Below are 24,367 nucleotides of genomic sequence, written 5' to 3'. Positions count from 1 at the left end.
TTTAAGGGGGTATAAATTGACCCATACAAGTCTGTAACGGGTCCATTTGGTTCCATTTGTATACTGTCAGAGAGTTGAGGGGAAAACTTGAAATGTAAAAGTTACTGCTCTAGAACAGGGGTGGGCAACTTTATTTATATTATTTTTTTTTATTTTTTTATTTAACTATATTTCCACACTCACTCCAGAGGGCCACAATGCATACAATTGGGCAGAAACCTTGTTTCTCCTTATTTTAACTTTTTTTGTAGACTAAATGACATTTCCGTGTCACACAAAAGTAGCAAAAATAGATGATCTACAAGCTCAAAACGCGTCAACGCGTTTTGAGCTTGTAGATTTTTGAATTGGAATCATTTTTATTTAATTTAAAATGCATTTAGTTATACTTATGTTAACTCATGAACTTAAATACAACTACACTGGACAAATACAATACAATTTCAACACTAGTCATTAAGCTACAAATATAGACTAAAGTAGGCCTAATTAAAGCGGGTCATGTCAATAATACAGAACATCACTATTTCAATATTAACTTGTGGGCCGCATTAAGTGAAGGTGAGGGCCACCAGTTGCCCATGTATGCTCTCTAGAAGGTCTTTTCATAATACATCATATGAACTTGTTGTGATCTTGAATAAGTCACGTGTGAACAGAAATACAAACACTTAATTTATTTCTCTCTCTCTCTCCCTCCCCAGGTGAGGCCCTTCAGTGTGCCAACTGTGTCCGCGAGGCACCCGACGCAGATTGTGTTGAGACGGTGGAGACCTGCTCCCCCGACATGGATGCCTGCGCCAAGATCACCTACCCTGCCCCTTATGGTGAGTCCATAGATCAGGGGTTTTCAAAGTGGGTGACGGGGCACCCTGGGGTGCCGTGACGGCAGTCCAGGGGTGCCGCGAGATAATTTGATAATATTTGGAATTTATTTGGACACTTAAAAAATATTTATTATCATTTTAAACTTGAAGTGCAAAGTTATTTTCAGTCAGTTCTAACCAAAATGGCTATTATCTCAATGTTTTCCTCACAACATAATCACTAAAATATCGTCACTGTCAAGCAGAGACCTCTGTCGCACAAAACAGCCGATCTACAAGCACACAACGCCTCGCATCGCGAGGCGTTGTGTGCTTGTAGATCTGCTGTTTTCACTAGTTTAGTCCATTTTATAGATGATAAATACAAAACAAACGGTTTTGGCCATACAAGGTTTCCACCCGGCAACGACGATATGCTATAAATATAAGGTGCTAGGAGTGAAAATTATAATGTAGGGGTGCCTCAGATTAAAACAATATTTATGGGGTGCCCTGAGACAAAAAACGTTTGGGAACCCCTGCCATAGATCACCTACCCTGCCCCTTATGGTGAGTCCATTATAGATCACCTACCCTGCCCCTTATGGTGAGTCCCTCTGCTGACAGAGGCTCCCATCATGTGAACACTGACCCACAAATGACTTGACATCTGCCGCACAATCGTTTTAAAATTAGGCTCTCTAGTCCTTGCAAGCGTGTGTGAATGTGTGGGGTTTATTATTATTTTGCTATCAGGCTGAGACCTCCTATGTGCCTTTCCCGGAAATGGGGAAAAGTCACAAAATGTATAAAACCCAGTCAGACTTAGCCACTTACATGTCAGTATACATTGTGTTCGAAACTAGCTAAAACAGCAGATTTACAAGCTCACGTGTGAATCGGCAAGAGCCAAGAGGTACAATATATAAAATAAATTAGATATTTTTACTTGAATGGAGCATTTCCAATTCTCAATACTTTTACTTCTACTCCACGACATCTCAGAGGCAAATATTGTATTTTTACTCCACTACGATTATTTGAAAACGTTAGTTACTAGTTATTACTTTGTAGATTATCATTACGAAAAAAGAAAAAAAAATATCATTACGAAACATGCATTAACCACTTTAGCCTTGGCACTTATATATACTTCGGCGATACAAGATCACAATGTGTCGCAATGCGCTGCATTGTGAGCTTGTAGATCTGCTATTTTCAAAAGATTCATATACAAAGTGAACTTGTGAAATTGGACATCTGCATAATGAGTAAATGGTACTTTAAGTATATTTTGACACTAATAGTTTTGCGCTTTTACTCAAGTCGTTTTTAAATAGACTATTTACTTGTAACCGAGTGTTTCTAGATTGCAGTGTTGATACTTTTACTTTAAAACATTTTAGTACTTTTTCCACCACTGGAATGGGCACTGATGAACCTCTGTCTCTCTGTCTTTCAGAGAACACCTTCCACAAGTCCTGCTACAAGATGATGGAGTGTCTGAAGCTGGGCATCACCGAGGGCCTGAGGGTCACCTGCTGCAACTGGGACCACTGCAACAAATAAGCTGCTGTCTCAGCTAACTGGGACCCCTGCAACAAATAAGCTGCTGTCTCAGCTAACTGGGACCCCTGCAACAAATAAGCTGCTGTCTCAGCTAACTGGGACCACTGCAACAAATAAGCTGCTTGTGTCTCAGCTGCTCAGCATGTAGGAGGCATCACACCTTCCTAATAAAAGTGTTGATCTTGGATTTCTGTCTCTGTTTTCTTTTCCTTTTAGGGGGGGATAATGGCAGTGTCGTCAGTTAAGAAAAAGCTAAGGTATGGCAACATGACTGGTCTTGCACGTGCGCAAAGGCGCGCGTGCAAGACACCAGTCATGTACCTTAGCAACAAGCATGATACATTTGTTTTAAGAAGTACATTTTATTTTCCCCCCCGTTTCTATGATTTCTTGGGCTGGATATGGCAGCCTGGAACAGTTGTTCAAGTGCAGCTAAACATGTTAGTAAACATGCCACAATTAACGATAATGCATTGCACCTGTGCAGCTGACCTATACGGAACCTGAGAATATACCATTTTGTCAAGATGAGGAGAATAAAAGTGTGGAGAATATAATTATAAAAGGCTACCTTGTTAAAGTGACCATTTTGTAAAATTTTGCATTTGTAGTTATTTTACTGTAATTTAACAACATAATACCCAGCACAGATAGACAAAGAGAAATTCTGCATAAAAAGCTGCATACCCCTGCCATACCCAATTGACGCCCCTGGATAATGGTGCAGGCAGGGACGTGCAGAGAATGTTATATAGGCAGGGGCTGAAATCTCTAAAAGGGCCTTTTGGTGAAAATATCGAAAATTATGTTCGGTGCTTGATACCACTCTGAACTAAGCATAATCAAATCAATACCGGAGATGTGGTGTAACGGCATGGATTTTTACTCAGAGAGGGCAATTCTTTCAACATAAGATCTCAGGAGATCGTAATACATTCAGGAGAGTTTGGACAAGGCGCAATTCTCTTGAATGCTGCATTTTCATTTCTTTCACCATAGTGAAAACGGCGTGCATGGTCTGGAGAGGGCACTTTTTACAGACAAGTAAAAGGGCAGGGGCTCAAGCCCCCTTTGATGTCTATACCATATAGGTTGATAAATATAGCGCTTTATATTATTATATACTGTAGTGACTGTAGTGGTTGATGAGCAGCGGGGGAAGAAGCAGCCTACTGACTGAAATAAAAGTAGCAATACCATCATGTAAATATACTCTGTTACAAGTAAAAGGGCCTGTATTCGGAATGTCACTTGAGTAAAAGTAGAAAGTATATTTGAAAAGTATTCAAATTAGTAAAAATAGAGAACTAGGTTTTTTTTTTCATGATTCTGAGCAAGCATTTGTTTTGCACGAAAAACACTCCTTGGGCTAGAAACAGCCCCACGTTTTTAGCCCAATGAGTGTTTTTGTGCAAAACAAATGCTGCAATGGATTCAGAATCATGAAAAAACCCTAGTTTGACCCCTAACATGCTACTCACTGCCTTAACCCAGTTGCCTTTTTGATACACTCGGACTGAACGTCCTGCAAAAAACACTCTCCCGTCTATGTCTCGTGCAGTCACTGTCAATCACTGAGTCCACTTGTCAAAGAGCAACAGAAGGCAAGGCCATGAAAGAGAGACAGACAGAGGACTGTGGTAGATGGGGCAACTGATTAACAGTGTTTAAAGTATGTATTTACCACAAATAAAATAAAAGGCCAAAGTCCAGCTTAGTGTATGTTTGAATGGTTGTTGATTACCTAAGGCGGATCAGTTGACAGAAGGCAAAACAGGGCAGAGGAGCCTATACATTCTATGAAGATGGATTCAAACTCTGCTGTATCTGTGTGGTCCATGTGGCACAGGGCAGACATTCTGCCTCTGCTCGTTTTCTTCATCGTCTTCTTGATATTAGGAGACTTTTTCAAGAACCGCCGGACCGGTAGCTTCCCTCCGGGGCCCAGGATGTTGCCTTTCGTTGGGAACATATTCACTGTTGACTTTAGCAGGGCCCACATGAGTCTGACTGAGGTATAGTGACTGAGAATTCATGTCAGCTGTGTACAATTTAGTCATAATAACAAGCTACTTGAAGTATCCACTGGTCATTGCATGTGCTTACCAGCATGTTGTGTAGACTAACCACCAGCTTCATTTGAACCTGTAGTCTGGTAGGAAGATAGGCCTCCCGCGCACCCGAGAGATATATTTTTCTAACCTACCTTTTTAGAATCTTTAAGGTGTCTAGTTAATGAATTTTGATGTTCCCAGATCCAATTATTGTCCCATATATGTTTTTTTTAACCATATGTTGTGTCCGTCCTGGATTTTTGGCTGTGAAAACGAATGACTTTAAATCAACATAGCTCCTGAACCATACATCCGACAGAAACCATTCACCCCATGTTATGTTCGTCTTTGCAAGATGAATTGATTGATATGAAGATTTGCCATGGTTCCATCATGTTTAGTGCATTAAAACCCAGATAAACACAACAAAAAGTCAAAATTCGCCTAAACTGGATCACAACAACTCCTCCCCCATGCACCCAAATGATATATTTTTTCTAACATTTGCATTTTTACAATCTTCAAGATGTGTAGTAAACAAATGTTGATGTTCCCCACTTGAAATATTGACACATGTATGTTTATTCTGGCATAGTGTTTGCTATAGTGAATCTTTGCAAATGCAAAAAAGAGAATGTAAAATCTACATAAGGTCTTAACTATACATTATTCTGAGACAAATGTCCAATTTGTCCGTTTCATTTTGGCATGAGGCATTAAGGGAGATGGCTAGTGACATAATATGTACATGTATGGATCATCAATGCTCAAATAAATGCTAAAATGCAGACAATTCAATAGGCGGATTTACATAAGGTCTTAACTATACATTTTTCTGAGACAAATGTCCAAGTGGTCTGTTTCATTTTGGCATGAGGCATTGAGGGAGATGGCTAGTGACATAATATGTACATTTATGGATCATCAATACTCAAATAAATCCTAAAATGCAGACAATTCAATAGGCGGAATTGGGACAGAGGACATTTACCAATACAAATGAAGGAGTTTGTTTATTTTTTCATAAAAAAAAAAAATGTTATAAATATGAATGCTTTAGGTGCTTGATACACATATCCCATCGCCAATTCAAAATATAGTGCTAGGTTTTAATTTTGCCTACAGTCTTGGATATCTGCAAACATTTAAAATATACATGTCTTAATTAATGATATGCATAGACAAATTACCCTATTTTGTTTTATTTTGGCATGACATGTCATGCCAAAATACCATTTCATGCCAAGATTTGATTCTAGACAACCTCAGGTTTCCAATGGAACCAACCTTGTCATGCTACCTTGTCTGGCAGGGGGGGTAATGCCTAATGATTCAAAGATAGACAACATTTTGGCAAGGGATAAACGGCCATCACCAATTTTCAAAAGGACCCTTGAGCTTTCGCGTAGATTCATGTGAATGGAAACGTGTGAAGGCCTCCCCTGTACATACATGCCAAATTTAGGACAATCTAATGCTGTGTTGGGTAAGAACCATGCAGTTTTTTGTATTCCGTACAAATATGTAATTTATGCCTATTGTAAATCTGTTTATGAACACATACATTAACTACTGTACTTTCTTTACAGGGGCGGCATAGCTGAATGGTTGTCCCAGGTTCGATTCCAGGCAAGGGTAGCAATGTTGATCTGTGTGGAAGAAAATAGGTATCTATCTATCTATCTATATAGACCACTGCACTGCATCTCAACTCAATTAAAAGCACATTTAACATGACCACATTGACCAGGTCATCCATATGCTGTACAGTAAAAAAAAAAACATAACAATGCAGTATAAATAGACATTAGCCTAGCATAAAATACCAATGAATACCAAAAGCAAAACATTAGCATGTAAAGGAAAATCATGGACTGCCAGGGAGGTCTTTAATAAAGATAAAATATCAGTCGACTGGGCAGCTCTGATGTGTAGGGGCAAGCTGTTACAGAGCCTTGGGGCCCGAGGCTGTCCTGCATAGATCACAGTAGTGCATCTGTTGACCACTGTACTACATCTATAGACACTACATTGGTCTACAGATGCATTCAAGTGGTTTACAGATGCACTCGAGTAGTCTACAGATGCACTAATGTGATCAACAGATAGTGGTCTGCAGTTGAGCTAAAGTGGTTTATAGATTCAATAGAGTGGTCTATATATCACAATATTGGTCTGCAGATGTGCTAAAGTCACGTACAGATGAAATACCGTGGCCTGTAGGGCAAGCTGCTACAGGGCCTGGGGCCCTAGGCTGTCCTGCATAGACCACAGTAGTGCATCTGTTGACCACTGTACTACATCTACAGACACTACATTGGTCAACAGATGCATTTGAGTAGTCTACAGATGCACTAATGTGGTAAACAGAATACAACACACAGTTGCACTAGAATGGTCTACAGATCACAACAGTGGTCTACAAATGTATTACAGTGGTCTATAGATGTAGTACAGTGGTCTATAGATGTAGTACAGCGGTCAAAAGATACACTACTGTGGTCTATGCAGGACAGCCTGGGGCCCCTCAGGCTCTGTAATAGCTTGCCCCTACACATCAGAGCTGCAGTCTGTATTAAAGACCTGCCTGATCTTTAGCTGAGACTGGCAGTCCATGATCTTCCTTTACTGATGCTAATGTTTTGCTTTTGTTTATTTTGATATTCTATGCTATTTATATTGCATTGTTATGTCTTTTCTATTATTGTTTTTAATTGTACAGCACTTTGGGTGACCTGGTCATGTTAAATGTGCTTTAGAAATGTGCTTTTAATTGTGTTGAGGTGAGAGGCAGTGCAGTTGTCTATATAGATAGATAGATAGATAGATATTTTCCTCCACACACATCGACATTGCTACCCTTGCCTGGAATCGAACCTGGGACAACCAGGGGCTCTGGTTCCCCAGGCGGGCTCCCCAACTATTCAGCTATGTTGCCCCTATAAAGACACTACAGTAGTTAATGTATGTGGTCTAAAACAGATATACATTTTTACATATTTTACTGGATTAAAAAACGGCATGGTTCTTACCCAACACTGCATGGGATTGTCCTAAATTTGGCATGTCAGTACAGGGAAGGCTTTCACACATTTCCGTTCACATAAATCGAGGTGAAAGCTCGATTGTCCATTTGGAAATTGGTGATGGCCGTTTATCCCTTACCAAAATGTTGTCTATCTTTGAATCATTAGGCATTTACCTGCATGGCAAGGTTGGCTTCATTGGAAACCTGAGGTTGTCTAGAATCAAATCTTGGTATGAAATGGTATTTTGGCATGACATGTCATGCCAAAATAGAACAAGATAGGGTAATTTGTCTATGTGTAACCCTGGGTTCGAACCCGGGCCTCGCACGCGAAGTCCAATATCTTAACCATCGCTCCAAAGGGATATCCCTATGGAACAAGGGAGATACTAGACTTTTGAGGCTTCAAGGCTGGGGCTGCGACTCTCTCCGCCACAATGACCCCCCTTTAGACCTCCTCCTATGGGGAAGACCGATCCGGGACACGGCACCATTGTGCCGCCCCACCCGGGCTTCAAACCTGGGCCTCCCACGCTTAAGTCCAATATCTTAACCATTGCTCCAAAGAGCTATATCTATGGAACAAGGGAGATACTAGACCTTTGAGGCTTCAAGGCTGGGTCTGCGACTCTCTCCGCCACGTATGCATATCATTTAATTAAGATGTCACGTATATTTGATATTGTTTGCAGATATCCAAGACTGTAGGCAAAATTAAAACCTGGCACTATTTTGAATTGAGGATGGGATGTGTGTATCAAGCACCTAAAGCAAAGCATTCATATTAACAATTTGAAGAAAGAAAATGCCTATGTCCTCTGGCCCAATTCCGCCTATTGAATTGTCTGCATTTTAGTTTGAGTATTGATGATCCATCACTAGCCATCTCCCTCAATGCCTCATGCAAAAATGAAACAGACAAATTGGACATTTGTCTCAGAAAAATGTATAGTTAAGACCTTATGTAAATCCGCCTATTGAATTGTTTGCATTTTAGCATTTATTTGAGTATTGATGATCCATAAATGTACATATTATGTCACTAGCCATCTCCCTTAATGCCTCATGCCGAAATGAAACAGACAAATTGGACATTTGTCTCAGAATAATGTATAGTTAAGACCTTATGTAGAATTTACATTCTCTTTTTTACATTTGCAAAGATTCACTATAACAAACACTATGCCAGAATAAACATACATGTGTCAATATTTCATGTGGGGAACATCAACATTTGTTTACTACACATCTTGAAGATTGTAAAAATGCAAATGTTAGAAAAAATATATCATTTGGGTGCATGGGGGAGGAGTTGTTGTGATCCAGTTTAGGCGAATTTTAACTTTTTTTGTGTTTATTTGGGTTTTAATGCACTAAACATGATGGAACCATGGCAAATCTTCATATCAATCAATTCATCTTGCAAGGACGAACATAAAATGGGGTGAATGGTTTCTGTCGGATGTATGGTTCAGGAGCTATGTTGATTTAAAGTTATTCGTTTTCACAGCCAAAAATCCAGGACGAACACAACATATGGTTAAAAAAAACATATATGGGACAATAATTGGATCTGGGAACATCAAAATTCATTAACTAGACACCTTAAGGATTCTAAAAAGGTAGGTTAGAAAAATATATCTCTCTGGTGCGCGGGAGGCCTATCTTCCTACCAGACTACTGGCATCCATATAGTGTGAAAGGTTTTTGGTTGAAATTATACTGTTTTACACTGATAGGTTGTTGATTTACATATGAGCCTAGATTCCAAGAGCATCTGCTGAATTGTAAATTGCAAAATAATGTCTCATGCTTGTTTTAGACCGTCTCTTAAAGGGGAATACCACTCATTTTCAACATTGAACCATATCTACAGCTCTAATGCTGCATTCACACTGAGAGAAGCCAAGCTAATGGTTTGCTTGGTAATTCAATGTATTCTCTATGCAAACCAGCCTTAAAAAATTCCAAGCTTTTTTTCCAGCTTGGAAATTTTAAAAGCTGGTTTGCATAGAGAATACATTGAATTGGTGGTTCAAAATGAGTGGGTTTCCCCTTTAAGCTGCATGGCTTTCAACCTGGCAAACATTTTGGTAGTGACAAATTAAATTGTTGAATCACTTTTGCCAAAACCCCTCCCAGCTGTCAGAGAAGTATGGTGATGTGTACAGCATGAGATTGGGCCAGAGCTGGACAGTGGTGTTGAATGGCTTCAAGGCGGTCAAAGAGGCTCTGGTAACCCAGGCGGACTGCGTGGCAGATCGGCCATTCCTGCCTCTGGAGGGGGAGGACATATGCAACCATAAAGGTGAGAGAACAGACACTCTAACCCAGTGCTGGAAAAAGTACTCACTTTTTTGGAGCGGTGAACAGCGCTCCCAACCTTTAGCTTTGTGTGTCTCCCTGTCCCCGTGAGCATGAACTGCTGCAATACCGCTGGGTGACCAGAAGGGCACTGCTGCGCAGCCTAGGGTCTGTGGCCGAGAGTTATGTTTCATTAGTGCAACTGTGCCTGGCCGGATTTTTAAACTCTAAAAACAGGAACAAATTGAGAAGACCACTGTTGCGCAGCCTAGACACATGTGCATGCGCACACACACACACACACACACACACACACACACACACACACACACACACACACACACACACACACACACACACACACACACACACACACACACACACACACACACACACACACACACACACACACACACACACACGCAGGGTATAGCTGCTGAAATTCACCACTCCACTTCGAACCGATGATTTTACTTCAGTAAAAGTTTCAATACTGCAATGTTGAACATTCTGTTACAATTAAAAGTCTGGAATTCCGAATTTACTTTGTAAAAGTGCAAAAGAATTGGAATAAAAATGTACTTAAAGTAGCCTACCAAAAGTAGAAAATGCTCACTATGCAGAATGTCCCATTTCACAAGTTTTCAAATGTATACAATGTATAACGGTAAATGTCTCTAAATCCAATTCCTAATACAGATATTACTTGTGAGAAAGGCCAAACATACTCTCTGTAAATAAGGTTGACTGTGACTCATATATGGAGATCCCTGTATCTGCCTGACGGGCGGCCGAGCGTCTATTCGAGGACTGGCCTACTCGGGAACGATGTACAGTAAATAGGGAATGAATGCCCCACCCTTTAATGCAAACCCCATTATACCTGTTGTCATACGACCTGTTTTGTCCATCTGTTTGCCTGTGTCCATTTATGCCCATATTTGGAGATCTCTGTATCTGTCTGTCTGTAGTCCCTTTAATGCCCATACATAGCGATCTCTGCCCTTCGGGCGGCCAAGCGTCTAGTCGGGTGCCGGCCTACTCAGGAACGATGTAAATAGGGAACGAATGCCCCACCCTTTAATGCAAACCCCATTATACCTGTTGTCGTAGGACCCGTTTTGACCATCTGTTTGCCTGTGTCCATTTATGCCAATATATATGAAGATATCATGCCCATATATGGAGATATCTGTCTGTCTGCGTCCATTTTATGCCCATATATGGAGATCTCTGTATGTGTCTGTCTGTGTCCCTTTTATGCCCATATATGGAGATCTCTGCCCTTCGGGTGGCCAATCTTCTAGTCGGGGACCGGCCTACTCGGGAATGAATCGGGAATGAATGCCCCACTCTTTAACGCAAACCCCCATTCATCTGTTTGCATGTGTCCATTTATGCCCATATATAGAGATATAGGCAATACCCATCATACCCGTTGTTCGATTATTGCCTAGCGGACATCAGCGCATACCCGTCTGTCTGTGTCCCTTTTATGCCCATATTGTTGACTCATGTGGTGTACGTGGAGATATCTGTCTGTCTGCGTCCATTTTATGCCCATATATGGAGATCTCTGTATGTGTCTGTCTGTGTCCCTTTTATGCCCAAATATGGAGATCTCTGCCCTCTGTCTGTCTGTGTCCCTTTTATGCCCATATATGGAGATCTCTGCCCTACGGGTGGCCAATCGTCTAGTCGGGGAGTCGGGGACCGGCCTACTCGGGAATTATGTAAATAGGGAATGAATGCCCCACTCTGTAACGCAAACCCCATTTATCTGTTTGCATGTGTCCATTTATGCCCATATATAGAGATATAGGCAATACCCATCTTACCCGTTGTTCGGTTATTGCCTAGCGGACATCAGCGCATACCCGTCTGTCTGTGTCCCTTTTATGCCCATATTGTTGACTCATGTGGTGTACGTGATGTCAGAGCCTTTTATGATGTGATGTCACAATGAGTCAGCGCTCGCGCCGGTTTCCTCAGAAACAGCCCGATGTCAACAATCATCTCCGCATACGGAGATTCCGAACGTTTCGCGCCGGTTCGGGAAAACCGTGCATCGGGCCGAGGCCCGGCACTGCACTCCGTGCCACGGCGGGGAACGCGCGTGCCGAATCTGAAGCCGGTGGGACGAACGGTTCTCGAGATACGCGGGGCACATACATACATACGTATACTCACAGAGATTTCTCGCATTTATAGTAAGATAATAATACTGTATGGTCTTATGAAGGAAATTAAAATTCATAACAATCACAATATTAAGTATATAAGTGTCAGCCATGTTTATTACATATTATGGCAATGGAAAATACCTTTTTTAAATGTCCAGGTTTGTTTGTACTTTTGCTATGGTTTTGTGCAGCTAAAGAGGATGTCTCACACAGGTTTATTGTTCTGCAGTGGACATTTGTGGAAACAGCAGAGGCGTTTTGCTCTTTCCACTCTCAAATACTTTGGAGTCGGCAAGAAATCCCTGGAACCAGCGGTCCTGGATGAATTCACACATTTAGCCAAGCACTTCTCTGAGCACCAAGGTAAACACTGAATACACGTCACGTGTCAATCAACACACTGCTTCATTCTTAAAGGAACACTTAAAGGCGTAATTTCAAAAAGAAATGGGGGGTGGCAAAAATAGGTTAAGCCCTGTTTCTAAAATGTGTGAAAATAGTTGATCTACAGGCTACAACGTGTCGCTTGGCGATGCATTGAGAGCCTGTAGAATTACTACTTTCACTATTTGTTTGGGGCCGAAAAGAGTATGAGTATGAAAATGTTGGCCTGTTTATACAATAAATCAATGGTTTCAAACAATAAAACGCTTATGTAAATTATACACTGGTAGGTGGACAGGCATCGATTGCAAGGAAATCTGATTCATCTGCTAAAACAATTCAGAGTTTGGGACAATGGGCCCGATTTATCAAGCACTTTACGGCCAAATTACACCCATATTTATACCTTTAGGACAATTCCCAAGTTAGGGGTCAGATTCAACAATATTTTTTTGTCTGGGATTTTGAAGGTAAGACAGAAATAATGTATAAGCCAGATTTAGTCACTTTATTTGCACTATATTTACGACCAGATTGATGAATCGGGCCCATTATGCATAAAATAACTGAATTTGAGGTTAAATGTGAACACTAGAGCGTGACAGTTGCCATACCCTGACTTAAACCCATACAATGGACACATTTAAAACAATACAATATATTTGCTTTGTTCAGGCAGGCCCTTTCAGCCCCACTTTGCCTTCCAAAATGTTGTCTCCAACATTATCTGCTCCCTGGTGTTTGGACATCGCTTTGAATACACCGATGAGAAGCTGAATAATTTGATTGGGAAGTTTGACCGTGCTCTTCAGTTACATGGCTCTATTTGGGCTCAGGTATGTTCCACATACTCTGCTCAATACTATACCGTAATTCATCATCATGCAATATTATTGTCATGATTGCCTGTATGCATGTACAGTAGGCTATGTATGTGTGCAGGTATGTACAGTATGTATGTACAGTTAAGTACAATGTATGTCACAATGTTTCAAAAGTTGCCCCTCAGTTTGGACTTGTGCCCCTCCAAATAATGGCATGACCTGAGGCCACAGTGGCCTTAATGCCCCAGCTGACTGTACCATTTTCTATCTCTGTCTTGTCAACATGTAGACAGAACATGTGTCTCGTTCTTGTCATGTAGACACCAGTGTCCATTTTTAAACCAAATCCAGTATCTTTGATTTGTGCAGGGCTGCGCATGGATCAGATTGTAAATACCAATTTCACTGCCGATAGTCATACATACGGTATTACATCGAAAATCATCCTTGACCCTTAAAGGAGTAGTTCACCCCCAAAATTACTTTTTTTTATATTGATTACTCATGCTATGAAGACTTGAGTTTTTGTTGCATTCCTGAGACAATAATTTGATAACAATAATGTACCCCCATTGATCAATGGGGGTAAATTGACAAAAATCTATATATTTTTTTGTCTTAGGAATGTGACAAATAAGAACAAATATTATTGAACTCAAGTCTCCATGGCGAGAATAATCAATAGAAAAAAAGTCATTTTGGGGGTGAACTACTCCTTTAAATAAAATTATCTCATGGACTGAAATCTTTCAGTCCTTATTTGATGGCCTTCCTGCCCTGGCATTTGGCCTTTGTGCCCTCGAAAAAGTGGCCTTGCCCCTAAAATGACAAAATCCCTGGCCTGGTCCAATGACGCTTAAATATTACATTTCATTCTCCATAATAATTATGCAGCTGTACAACTCCTTTCCTACGCTGATGAGGCATTTACCAGGGCCACATAACACCATACTGCACATCTGGAATGAAGTGAAGGACTTGATAAGAGAAGAGATTCAAGAGCACAAAAAGAGCTGCGATCCCATGAATCCCAGAGACTACATCGACTGCTACCTGACCGAGATTACCAAGGTGACTGACACCTGACATCATGTCACATTGACCTGAACCTAATGTGTTGAGCCAGGACTATATTATCCTATAATGAAGAACGGTAGGTTCCGTACGGAACCATTGTTTACTTAGATATGGAAGGATGACCTCCCACTTGGGTAATGACGCCCCCTGGCGATCATTCAGAGAAACTACTTCAGCTCCCGTACTAACGTAGGTAGGAAGGGCCTGTCACTCAAACCGGAGTGACCCGCCTCCAGGCTATATAAGCCCCCGGAGGCGGAAGTAACATCCTCTTAATACCACTCTCTGCCACATTCAGTGAAACAGAGGGGCATTACGTGGGAGGTCATCCTTCCATATCTAAGAAACAATGGTTCCGTACGGAACCTACCGTTTACTGTCAATATTCCAGGATGACCTCCCACTTGGGATTCTTAAACTCCCCTCTAAGCCACAACCTACTCTCATACCCCCACACACCCCTCATATGGGTGAGCACAGCCCAAACGGGCGTGACCCATCACCCAGAAGGTCCCAGGCCCACCGGACCTGGGTGTGAAGGCATGAGAAAATAAGGAGAGACCCTGACAGACCGAAGTCCGCCTCATTCAACTAAATGAAAAGGACAAGTCCGCCTTATAAGTAAGACACACTATATAAGGAAAACACAGGGTCCCCCCAAAATACCCCAGGTGGCTACATGCCCACCTGTGGGAGGGGAAGATCCGACTCCTCTATGACGTAGAGGAGGCAACTGCACCCAGAACCGAATGCGCTAGCGAAGAGGATTCGATATCCAGGTGATAGTAGGCTGCAAAGGTAGAAGGCGAAGACCAATTCGCCGAAACACAAATCTCCTGAACGGAGACTCCCTTTGCCAGTGCCCACGAAGTAGCCACACCTCTAGTGCTATGGGCTTTAAGTGCCGCCGGCACTTCCACACCCGCACTAGAGTAAGCCAGCCTAATAGCATCCACGATCCACCTCGAAAGAGTGGGTCTAGACACCGGCTTTCTGACAAGAACATTGCCCATTTCCACGAAGAGCTGAGAAGAAGCTCTAGAACCAGCAGTCCTGTCACAGTAGGCCTTCAATGCCCTGACAGGACAAAGGCAATTCAGCCGTTCATCCTCCACCGAGACAAACGGAGGAGGATGAAAAGCCAGAAGAACAACAGGCTCCTTAGGAACCACCATGTTCTTAGGAACAAACTTAAGATGAGGCTTGAGCAACACCTTGAGATCATTGTTCATAAACTGCATGCACTCCGCAGACACCGAGAGAGCTTGCAGGTCACCAACTCTTTTAGCCGTGGCCAAAGCCAGCAAAAGAGCCGTCTTGAAACTCAAAAGTTTCAAAGGCATCCCTACAAGCGGCTCAAAGGGAGCCCGACATAGGCCCCCTAGAACCACCTGCAGATCCCAAACTGGGAACAAAGACCTAGTCACCGGCCTCAAACGTTCAACTCCTTGCATGAACTTGATGACCTCCGGGACTTTAGAAGGTGCCTTGCCCGCCACCCCCAGGTGACAGGCATTAATAGCCGCCAAATACCCCCTAAGGGTAGAAAATGCAAGACCACTTCTCAAGCGGTCCTGCATAAATTCCAGAATTTCCTGGGCTGACGCCACATGGGCCACCACCGGTGGAACACGCGACTCACACCAGTCCTCAAAGGCATTCCACCTTCCATCATAAGACGCCCTCGTAGAAGGCGCCTTAGCACTCTGAATGGTAGCCACCACTTCAGAAGAAAAACCAGCCGCCAGCAGGTTTAACCTTTCACGTGCCAAACCCACAGGTCTAGGACCTGCAGGTCTTGGTGGAAGATCTCCCCCCTGGCCTGACTCAACAGATCCCTGCACTGAGGCAGCTGCCAACCCGGTTCGCAAAGGAGAGGGGCGATCGCCGACCTCCACGTGCCCTTGTAGGGAGCCACCAGGAGCATCTCCAGACCGAACCTCCTGACTCTCTCCAGAGTGGGTCGGATTAAGTCGAAGGGGGGAAACGCGTACAGTAGACCTCTCGGCCACGTGTGCGCTAAGGCGTCCAACCCCAAGGGAGGACTGCCCTTCACTGCGAAGAACAACGGACACTTCGTATTCTCCGCTGACGCAAACAGGTCCGCCACTGGCTGACCGAACTTGCGAAAAATCTGGTTCGCCACCCTGGGGTGGAGAGACCAATCCTCGTAGCGAGAACCTCCCCTGGACAGGAGATCTGCTCCGCTGTTGAGGAGACCTGGGACGTGTAAGGCCCTGATCGACTTGAGGCGCGACAAGCACCAAACCGTCAATTCTCGAGCCAGACGGTCCAGTGGCAACGACGACAGGCCCCCCTGTTTGTTGACATAAAACATGGCCGTCGTATTGTCTGTCCTGACCAGGACGTGACAATGCAAAATCCAAGGCTCGAAATGCTTGAGCGCCAGGAGTATAGCCATCAACTCCAAATAGTTGATGTGACGACCCCTCATCTCCAGAGGCCAAAGCCCCTGCGCTGTGCGCCCCTCGAAAGTGGCTCCCCATCCACTGAGACTGGCGTCTGTCGTGATCGACTTGCGGGAAACCACCTCGCCAATCGAGACTCCGCTGGTGAGGAACCCCTCCACCAGCCACGGAGACAGGGCGATCGCGCAGGAAGGGGAAACCGTAACCTTCTTGTACTTCAAGGAGGGCGGGATCCCGAGGGATAACATCCATCTTTGAAAAGGTCTCATATGAAACCTGCCCCAACGCAACAGATGTACTGCGGAAGCCATCATTCCCGTCAGTACCATGCAACTCCTGTAAGTGACCTCCTGGCCCACTTGAAAGGAGTCGAGACATTCCCGAAACCTGTCCACCCTCTCCTCTGAGAGACGGGCCGACATGTCGGATGAGTCCAGAAGGACCCCAATGAATGTAAGACGACTTGCTGGAGTCAGCATGCTCTTGCCGTGGTTGACTATGAAACCTAAGGCATTCAGGTGAGCCAAAACCACTTGTGTGTGACGCGCCACTTCGTGGGCGGAGCTCGCTGAAATCATCCAATCGTCGATGTACGTCGCCAACCTGACGCCCTGCTGTCTCAGCGGGGCGATGGCTGCTTCGGTCACTTTCACGAAAACCCTCGGGCTCAGTGACAGACCGAAAGGGAGTACTGTGTACTCGTACAGGCGACCCTCGAAGGCGAACCGTAGGAATTTCCTGTGTGGGGGATAAATCTGGACGTGCTGATAAGCATCCTTCAGATCCACTGAACAGTGGAAATCCCCTTGCCTGACCGACCGTAACATGGTGGGTACAGTTAGCATCCTGAAAACGTATTTCTTCAGGTACACGTTTAGTGCCTTTAGGTCCAGGATGGGACGTAGCCCCCCCCTTTTTGGGCACCAGGAAATAACGGCTCCAAAATCCCATGCGGGATTGGGTCCTGTCCAGCTCCACTATAGCACCCTTGCTTAGCAAGGAGCTGATCTCTTCTCTCAAAAGATTTGCTTTTAAACCACGCGCCCTGGTATGAATAACCCTGCTCGAAAGCGGGGGTATGTCTGCGAACTGTAACCTGTAACCTCTGGTTATCGTTCGAAATACCCAATGGCTCGGGTTGCATAACTTCCACTGGCGCGCGCAGCGTGCTAGCGTGTTTTGAGCGAGAGAAACCCCACCACTGTGCTTCCGTGACGGCGGAGCTTTTTGGCGGCCGGACCGGAAGTGGGGAACCTGCGTATCCGTATCCGGAACGACCGGATGCGGAGCGCAAGGGTTCAATAGGCCGCATGGCGGAAACACCTTCTGGTTGTACCGCTTGACTAGCGGAGCTATTTTGCGGCGGGACCGGAAGTGGGGAACCTGCGTATCCGTATCCGGAACACCCGGATGCGGAGCGCAGGGGTTCAATAGGCCGCAAGGCGGGAACACCTTCTGATTGTACCGCTTGACTAGCGGAGCTTTTTTGCGGCCGGACCGGAAGCGGGGAGCTAGCGAATCCGTATCCGGTGAAACCGGAAGCGTTCGGTTTTCGCTCGATAGAGCAACAGGAAGAGCAAAGCGATTCGACTGATAAACAGACTCGCCCACAACTAAAGCATTCTCCCCTGACAGGAGAGGAACTTTTACGTTTAATACCTGCTCTAAGGCCTTTATGCTTGTCCCTTGACCCGGGCTCATAGTAGGCCGACAGAATTTCTGACTCAAGGTTAAATTCATAGCATCGCTCACGCGAGGGAAAATCCACTCGCGCGCATGAGGAACCACATAATTGTTTGACGTTAACATTACTGGTTGCTGATAAAACCTGTGACTGATTAAAGAGTCCTGACGGGACTCCATCATTCTTACAGGAGGCATGCATAAAGGAGTCATATTGTCGACGCGAGGGATATCCCACTCGCGCGCTTGAGGAACCACATAATTGTTTGACAATAACATTACTGGTTGCAGATAAAACCTGTGATTGATTATCGAGTCCTGACAGGACTTCATCATTACTACAGGAGGCATGCACGATGGGGTCGTCTGTGCTAGTGCGAGAGAGTTGGACAGAGACAGACTTTGCTCTTTCAACATATTTATTGCCGACACAGGAGGCATCAAATTCAACATTTTCATTTCCCCGACACGGGGTACCGAAAAACGCCCTCGTTTGGGGGGAGGGGGACCGAGAGACACCTCGGACCCCCGCCCCAGCACAATCCCCCTCTTCCGAGTGTCATTTGCGCTGTCCCCTACCGCGGCCACCGCGGTAGGAAGACTGCTGCCTGCCATCCTTGGACGGGCGGCGCGGCTGAGCGCGCTCGGGAACCACAACCTTGCTGCGGGGCCTGTCAGGCGCCCTGGCTGCAGAGGCTCCCCTGGAGGAAGACGAGTGCTTCTTAAAAGAAGCAGAGCGGCCCCTTTCCTTGACGCGGGAGGAGCGGGACGCCCTCCTAGCTTGCTGCGGTTCTTCCTGTGGCACTGTGGTGGACTCGACAATGTCCTTAGCAGCCTTAAAGAACGTGACTCTGCCCTGCAGCAGCTCCAAACCGCCGCCCATGAGGGTGGTGGGACTGTTCTCCATGTTGATGAGGGATTTATACATCTCCCCGCGAGGACCCACAGGCTTCTCGCCCACGTCCCTCTTAGGCTCGAGGTCGACATAGTCGAGCCAGCGGGCTCTCTCAGCTTGGAGGTTATAATCCATGGACCTGCCCATCCACTTGACCGCATGCCAATTGACCTTCAGCATGATGTCGAATAGGGTGTTTAGCTCCGCAGTGTGCTCCCCCGTGGGCAGACCTTTGACCAGGTCTTTGGTGGAAGCTAGCAAGAGCTGGATAAGATTAAGGTCCTTAGCAGCCAGAGCAGCGGACCGGTAGGCGTTACGAGCCCTGTCCGACTGCAGCTTGTCCTCCAGGACAGTGAACCCCGGCGGGTTGGTGCCGACGGGACCGACAAACGGCCCGTTTTTAGCCGTGCCTACATCCTTGTACTGGGGTCTGACGGAACCCAGAAAGGATTGTGCCAACAGGTGGTCCAGGTTAGGGCAGGTGGACATGCCTGCCTCCGCACCGCCAACCAAATCCAACACAGAAAAAGGCAGCTTCCTGGGGTCTTTGTGTGTCTTCCATGAGGAATGGAGGGCCTTGGTGAAACCTTTCACCAGCGGCAGCCTGGAGAGGACATACGGGGCGGGAACCGAAGGCTCCTGCCCGGGCATTTCGTCATCATCCTCGGCCTCTTCAGAGGGGAGAGGAGGTGGCAACTCCTCTCCAACTCTGGCAAGAGCTCTCATGTAGACCGTGAGATGATCCAGCATTTCTGCTGCAGAATCGACGTCCTCTGCTCCCGCTTCACCCGCTTGACTGGCGGGTGGAGGGGCAGTGGTGCCTGAGGAGGACTGGGAGCTCCCTGCGGCGTCCAGTTGACGTGCTGGAGCCGCAGGGGCCTTACCTTTCACTGTGACCGTGAGTCGAGAACCATCGTCCTCGACGGAGTCCTCCTCCTCCTCGGCCGTGTATCCAGAGTATTCAGAACCAGAACCCTCGCTCTGACAGGAGCTCAGGTCCGACTCTCGCCTGAAAGTCTGGACTGTTTTGGTGATGCTAACGTTGAGGGGAACGTCCCCGACGGTCACATCCGAGCGTTTCTTTTTGGGCACCGCGCCCGAAGGGGAAAAGGCTACCGGAGGGATGTTAGCCTTCTTGGTCGCCTTCTTAGCGGCGACTTCACCAGACCCGCCAGCTCCAGTGACAGTGGAGCTAGCTGCGGTCGGTTGCGCGGCAGGCGGTGTCTCATGTAGCACGGCGCCATCTTGACTTGGAATGGCGCGCTGTTTGCCAAACGGATCTCCGGAAGGCAGCGCCGCACCTTGACCAACGGTGCGGGCCGCCTGGGGAAGGAAAGACTGGGCTGTGGGGTTGAGAGCAGTGGACCCACCTGGTGGAGCGCAGGCCCCGAGGCCTGCCCTGGCTAGGTAGAACCGGTGTACCAGTACATCGTGGTCGTAGGCCACGCAGAAGTCACAGAAGGGTCCTGCTCTCCCCTGAGGACTCAGTGCAGAGAAGGCGTGTGCAACGCCCATGCAGCCGACACAGAGATGGTGAAGATCCTGTCCGTCGATGAGTCCTGGACAGCCTGGACATTGCCTCGGCAGGAAGGCCAGAGGATCCATGGCGAAGCACTGTAGATAGAGTTAACAAGAAGCAGACGAGCTAACAAGCTAACGGCTAAGGCTAGGCCACGCTTGATTCGGGCAGGGCCTGAACAAGCGGTAAGCAGTGTAGCTAACGTTAACAAATAGCAGACGAGCTAACAAGCTAACGGCTAATGCTATGCCACGCTTGCTTCGGCGGAGGCCTGAACAAGCAGTAATAATCCTTTGTTATAGAAGGAAATAACCGTCGTTTTAGGACGGGACAAGAATAAGTATTCTTAAGTACGGGTTAATTCAACACTCGCCGGTGGGCGACTCCAATGCCACCGCTTTAGGCTAATGCGCGAATAATAATAATACAAAGGCTGAGTTTCAACTTATCTGAATGTGATATCGCAGAGAGTGAAAAGAGGATGTTACTTCCGCCTCCGGGGGCTTATATAGCCTGGAGGCGGGTCACTCCGGTTTGAGTGACAGGCCCTTCCTACCTACGTTAGTATGGGAGCTGAAGTAGTTTCTCTGAATGATCGCCAGGGGGCGTCATTACCCAAGTGGGAGGTCATCCTGGAATATTGACAGTAAACCATGTGCATTTCTGAGAAGAACTTCAATGTCCCATCAATGAGAACTGTGATTTCTCTTGATATTGTATTATTAAATATTATATATTTACTTTATCAGAGTAAAGGGGATGTGGACTCAACGTTTGACGAGGAGAACCTGGTGATTTGTTGCTTTAATCTGTTTGCGGCTGGCACAGAAACCACATCCTCCACCCTTCGCTGGAGCCTCCTCTACATGGCCAAGTACCCTGAGATTCAGGGTAAGATCATGGGTGTCCTTCATTTTAGTAGTTTATGTCAGTGGCCTCATATAGTAGTTTATACAGCGTATCGCAACCGGTCAGCTTTATGCATATCACTCCATGAGGTCAGATGTAGAGGTATATAACTATGATAATAACTATAAATGTATTGTTCACCATTATCTTTGTTATAGTGTGAACTCTTCCCATCATGTTTTATGTGATTTCCCCTCTCATTACGACCGTAGGTCGCATTTTGTATGAACCTGCAGATCATGTCTGTCTGTCCGTCCGTCCATGCGTCACACCTTATGTCACACTAGCTCCATATAATGGCCAAGACATCTCCATATATGGAGCTGGCCAATAGTGCTAGGTGTAAATGGCCCTTAAGCTAAACAGGGCTTCTGACAAGATTTAGGACAGTAAATCATTGTGAAGCCATACTTCTTGGAGATGTGGATCATCTGGCGTCCGGGGAACTCGAACTTGGCTCTGCGGAGAGCCTCGATGATATGCTCCTTGTTCAAGGCCTTAGTACGCACAGACATGATCACCAATGCGCACACGGGCCACGGTGCCCTGGGGCTTGCCGAAAGCACCACGCATTCCAGTCTTTGGCTGTACATGAAGCAACATTACTCAAATGTAAACGGAATGTGCTAAAAGTCATCATTTTGAAATGTGTTAATTTACCTAAACAGAATGAGGTAATTCTCACCCCATCACTCCCTGTTGCACAGAGAAGGTCCAGGAGGAGATAGACAGGGTGATTGGATGGTCCAGACTGCCCTGCATGGCAGACCAGACTGCTCTACCCTACACCAGCGCCGTCATCCATGAGATCCAGAGGATGGCCAACATAGTTCCCCTCAGTTTACCTCATATGACCACCAGGGACGTCCAGTTGGGAGGCTACACCGTCCCCAAGGTCTCTTTCTCTAAACCATGCAATACATTAATTTTGTAACCCATTTTTTCACCCAGTTCCAATTGCCTATGTAATCCTGGGCTCTGCTCTCCCTCTGCTGTTTCTGGGGAGACAACGGACTGACCTCAGGCTTCCTTCTATGCATGAGTAGTCCAAGTTGTTTCTTTTCACCTGCACAGGGGGGATTTCTCCGGTTTCAGTTCCTTTCCTCTCCATCAGGCGCCCCGGCTGGCCAGGGGGAGGCAGTAGAGAGACCAGGATTACTGCATGTTTTTGTTAGGGTAGCTACCCTATAGGGGTCACGGGGAGAACATGCAAACTCCACACAGAAAGGCCCTTTCACCAAAAAAGAAAAAATCACTTCTGTGCACAACTGTAGTCCCAGGTTAGGTTTCCAGTATAGGTGGTTCAGTGTTGCCAGTCTGCTTATTTTAAGCGACTTTGGGCTTGTTTTTCTGTAGTTGCTTCAATAATCGTTTCGTGGATATTTAATTTATCGTGAAAATTGTCCTCCGTCATGCACTGGGATCAATTCATCTTTAATTTGCCAAGCTGCATATCTGGTACCACTTGTCTTAAATATCTTATATTGGTAAAATGTAAATAATGTACTTGATAGTCTTTTTTTGTTTTCACTCTCTACCATGTCTTTGCCAAAAATAGCCGGTCTACAAGCTCTTGTACTTTCTAATGCCTTTTAATGTAATCCCTGTCCAATGAACAGGGAGTGACAATAATCCCCAATCTGACCTCAGTGCTGTTTGACCCTCATGAATGGGCCACGCCCTTCACCTTCAACCCTGGACACTTCCTGAGTGAGGACGGCAGCTTTGTGAGACCAGCAGCCTTCCTCCCCTTCTCTGCTGGTAAGGAGGAACATCAGTTAAACACTCATCATCATTATGTTGTTGTTATTATCACATTATTTAGGAGGAACATCAGTTAACTATTCTGGAAACCATGTCCAAAACGTTCGTTTTGTATTGATCATTTTGTGCGTTGTGTGCTTTGTGCGACGGTCTTGTATGGTGAAGCAGGGCTTTACTTTTTGAAGAAAAAATAAACAGTAATGTGACGATTCACGATTAATGACGATTAATGTGAGGCTTACTGTCTTACTGTCAGTAGTCTTACGTTCTCCGACCACCAAACATTTCGTCGGAAAGTTCCGGTTCAACTACAAAATGACGTCACTCACACCGTCTGAAAATCATTACCCCGAATTTGAGTTTGGAAAGCTGCACGTCTTTCCGACTAAAAGAACGGTGGTCGGAGACAGTGTGGACTGCCCTTAATTCTCTAATTTGCTTATTGTTTTTGTTTTCTGGCTCTAGCTCTGGCACTAACCTTCACAATACTAAAGGAAACGTGTTCTCACGTCATATACGTTGACCCTTGTTGTTTTGCAGGTAAGCGGGTGTGTCTGGGAGAGAACCTGGCCAGGATGGAGCTGTTTCTGTTCTTCTCCTCCCTCATGCAGAGGTTCAGGTTCTCCATGCCTGCCGGGGTGAAGCCCACGCTGGAATGCCACTTTGGGCTCACCCTGGCCCCCATCCACTACAACATCTGTGCCAGCCTACGTCACCACCAGTGATTCCATGCAGGGACGTGCAGAGAATGTTAGAGAGGCAGGGGCTGACATTTCTAAAAGGGCCTTTTGGTGAAAATATTGAAAATAGCAGAGGTCGGCTATTTTCGGTACTTGATACCACACTAAACTAAGCATAATAAAGGCAATACTGGAGAGGTGGCGTACAGGATGGATTTCTACACAGAGTGGGCAATTCTTTCAACATAAGATGCTGCAT

The 24,367-nt window shown here is 45.5% G+C and overlaps 1 protein-coding gene across 1 annotated transcript; it reads left to right on the top strand.

Annotated features, from left to right (window-relative positions):
* Positions 1–4,172: 4,172 nt before the first annotated feature.
* LOC308287304 (cytochrome P450 2J6-like) lies at positions 4,173–24,153 on the top strand (the record flags this gene model as incomplete). The annotated part of the gene is made up of 9 exons (XM_080728426.1): positions 4,173–4,390; positions 9,600–9,765; positions 12,158–12,307; positions 13,004–13,164; positions 14,047–14,223; positions 21,505–21,646; positions 22,372–22,559; positions 23,284–23,425; positions 23,969–24,153. The coding sequence occupies exons 1-9, from the start codon at positions 4,175–4,177 to the stop codon at positions 24,151–24,153; spliced, it is 1,527 nt and encodes a 508-aa protein (XP_080584552.1). The 5' UTR covers positions 4,173–4,174.
* Positions 24,154–24,367: the final 214 nt, after the last annotated feature.

Source organism: Nannobrachium achirus (genome assembly GCF_963921795.1).
Source record: "Nannobrachium achirus genome assembly, chromosome: 6".
NCBI classification, from domain to species: Eukaryota; Metazoa; Chordata; class Actinopteri; order Myctophiformes; family Myctophidae; genus Nannobrachium; species Nannobrachium achirus.
This window is presented reverse-complemented; position numbering and strand designations above follow the sequence as displayed.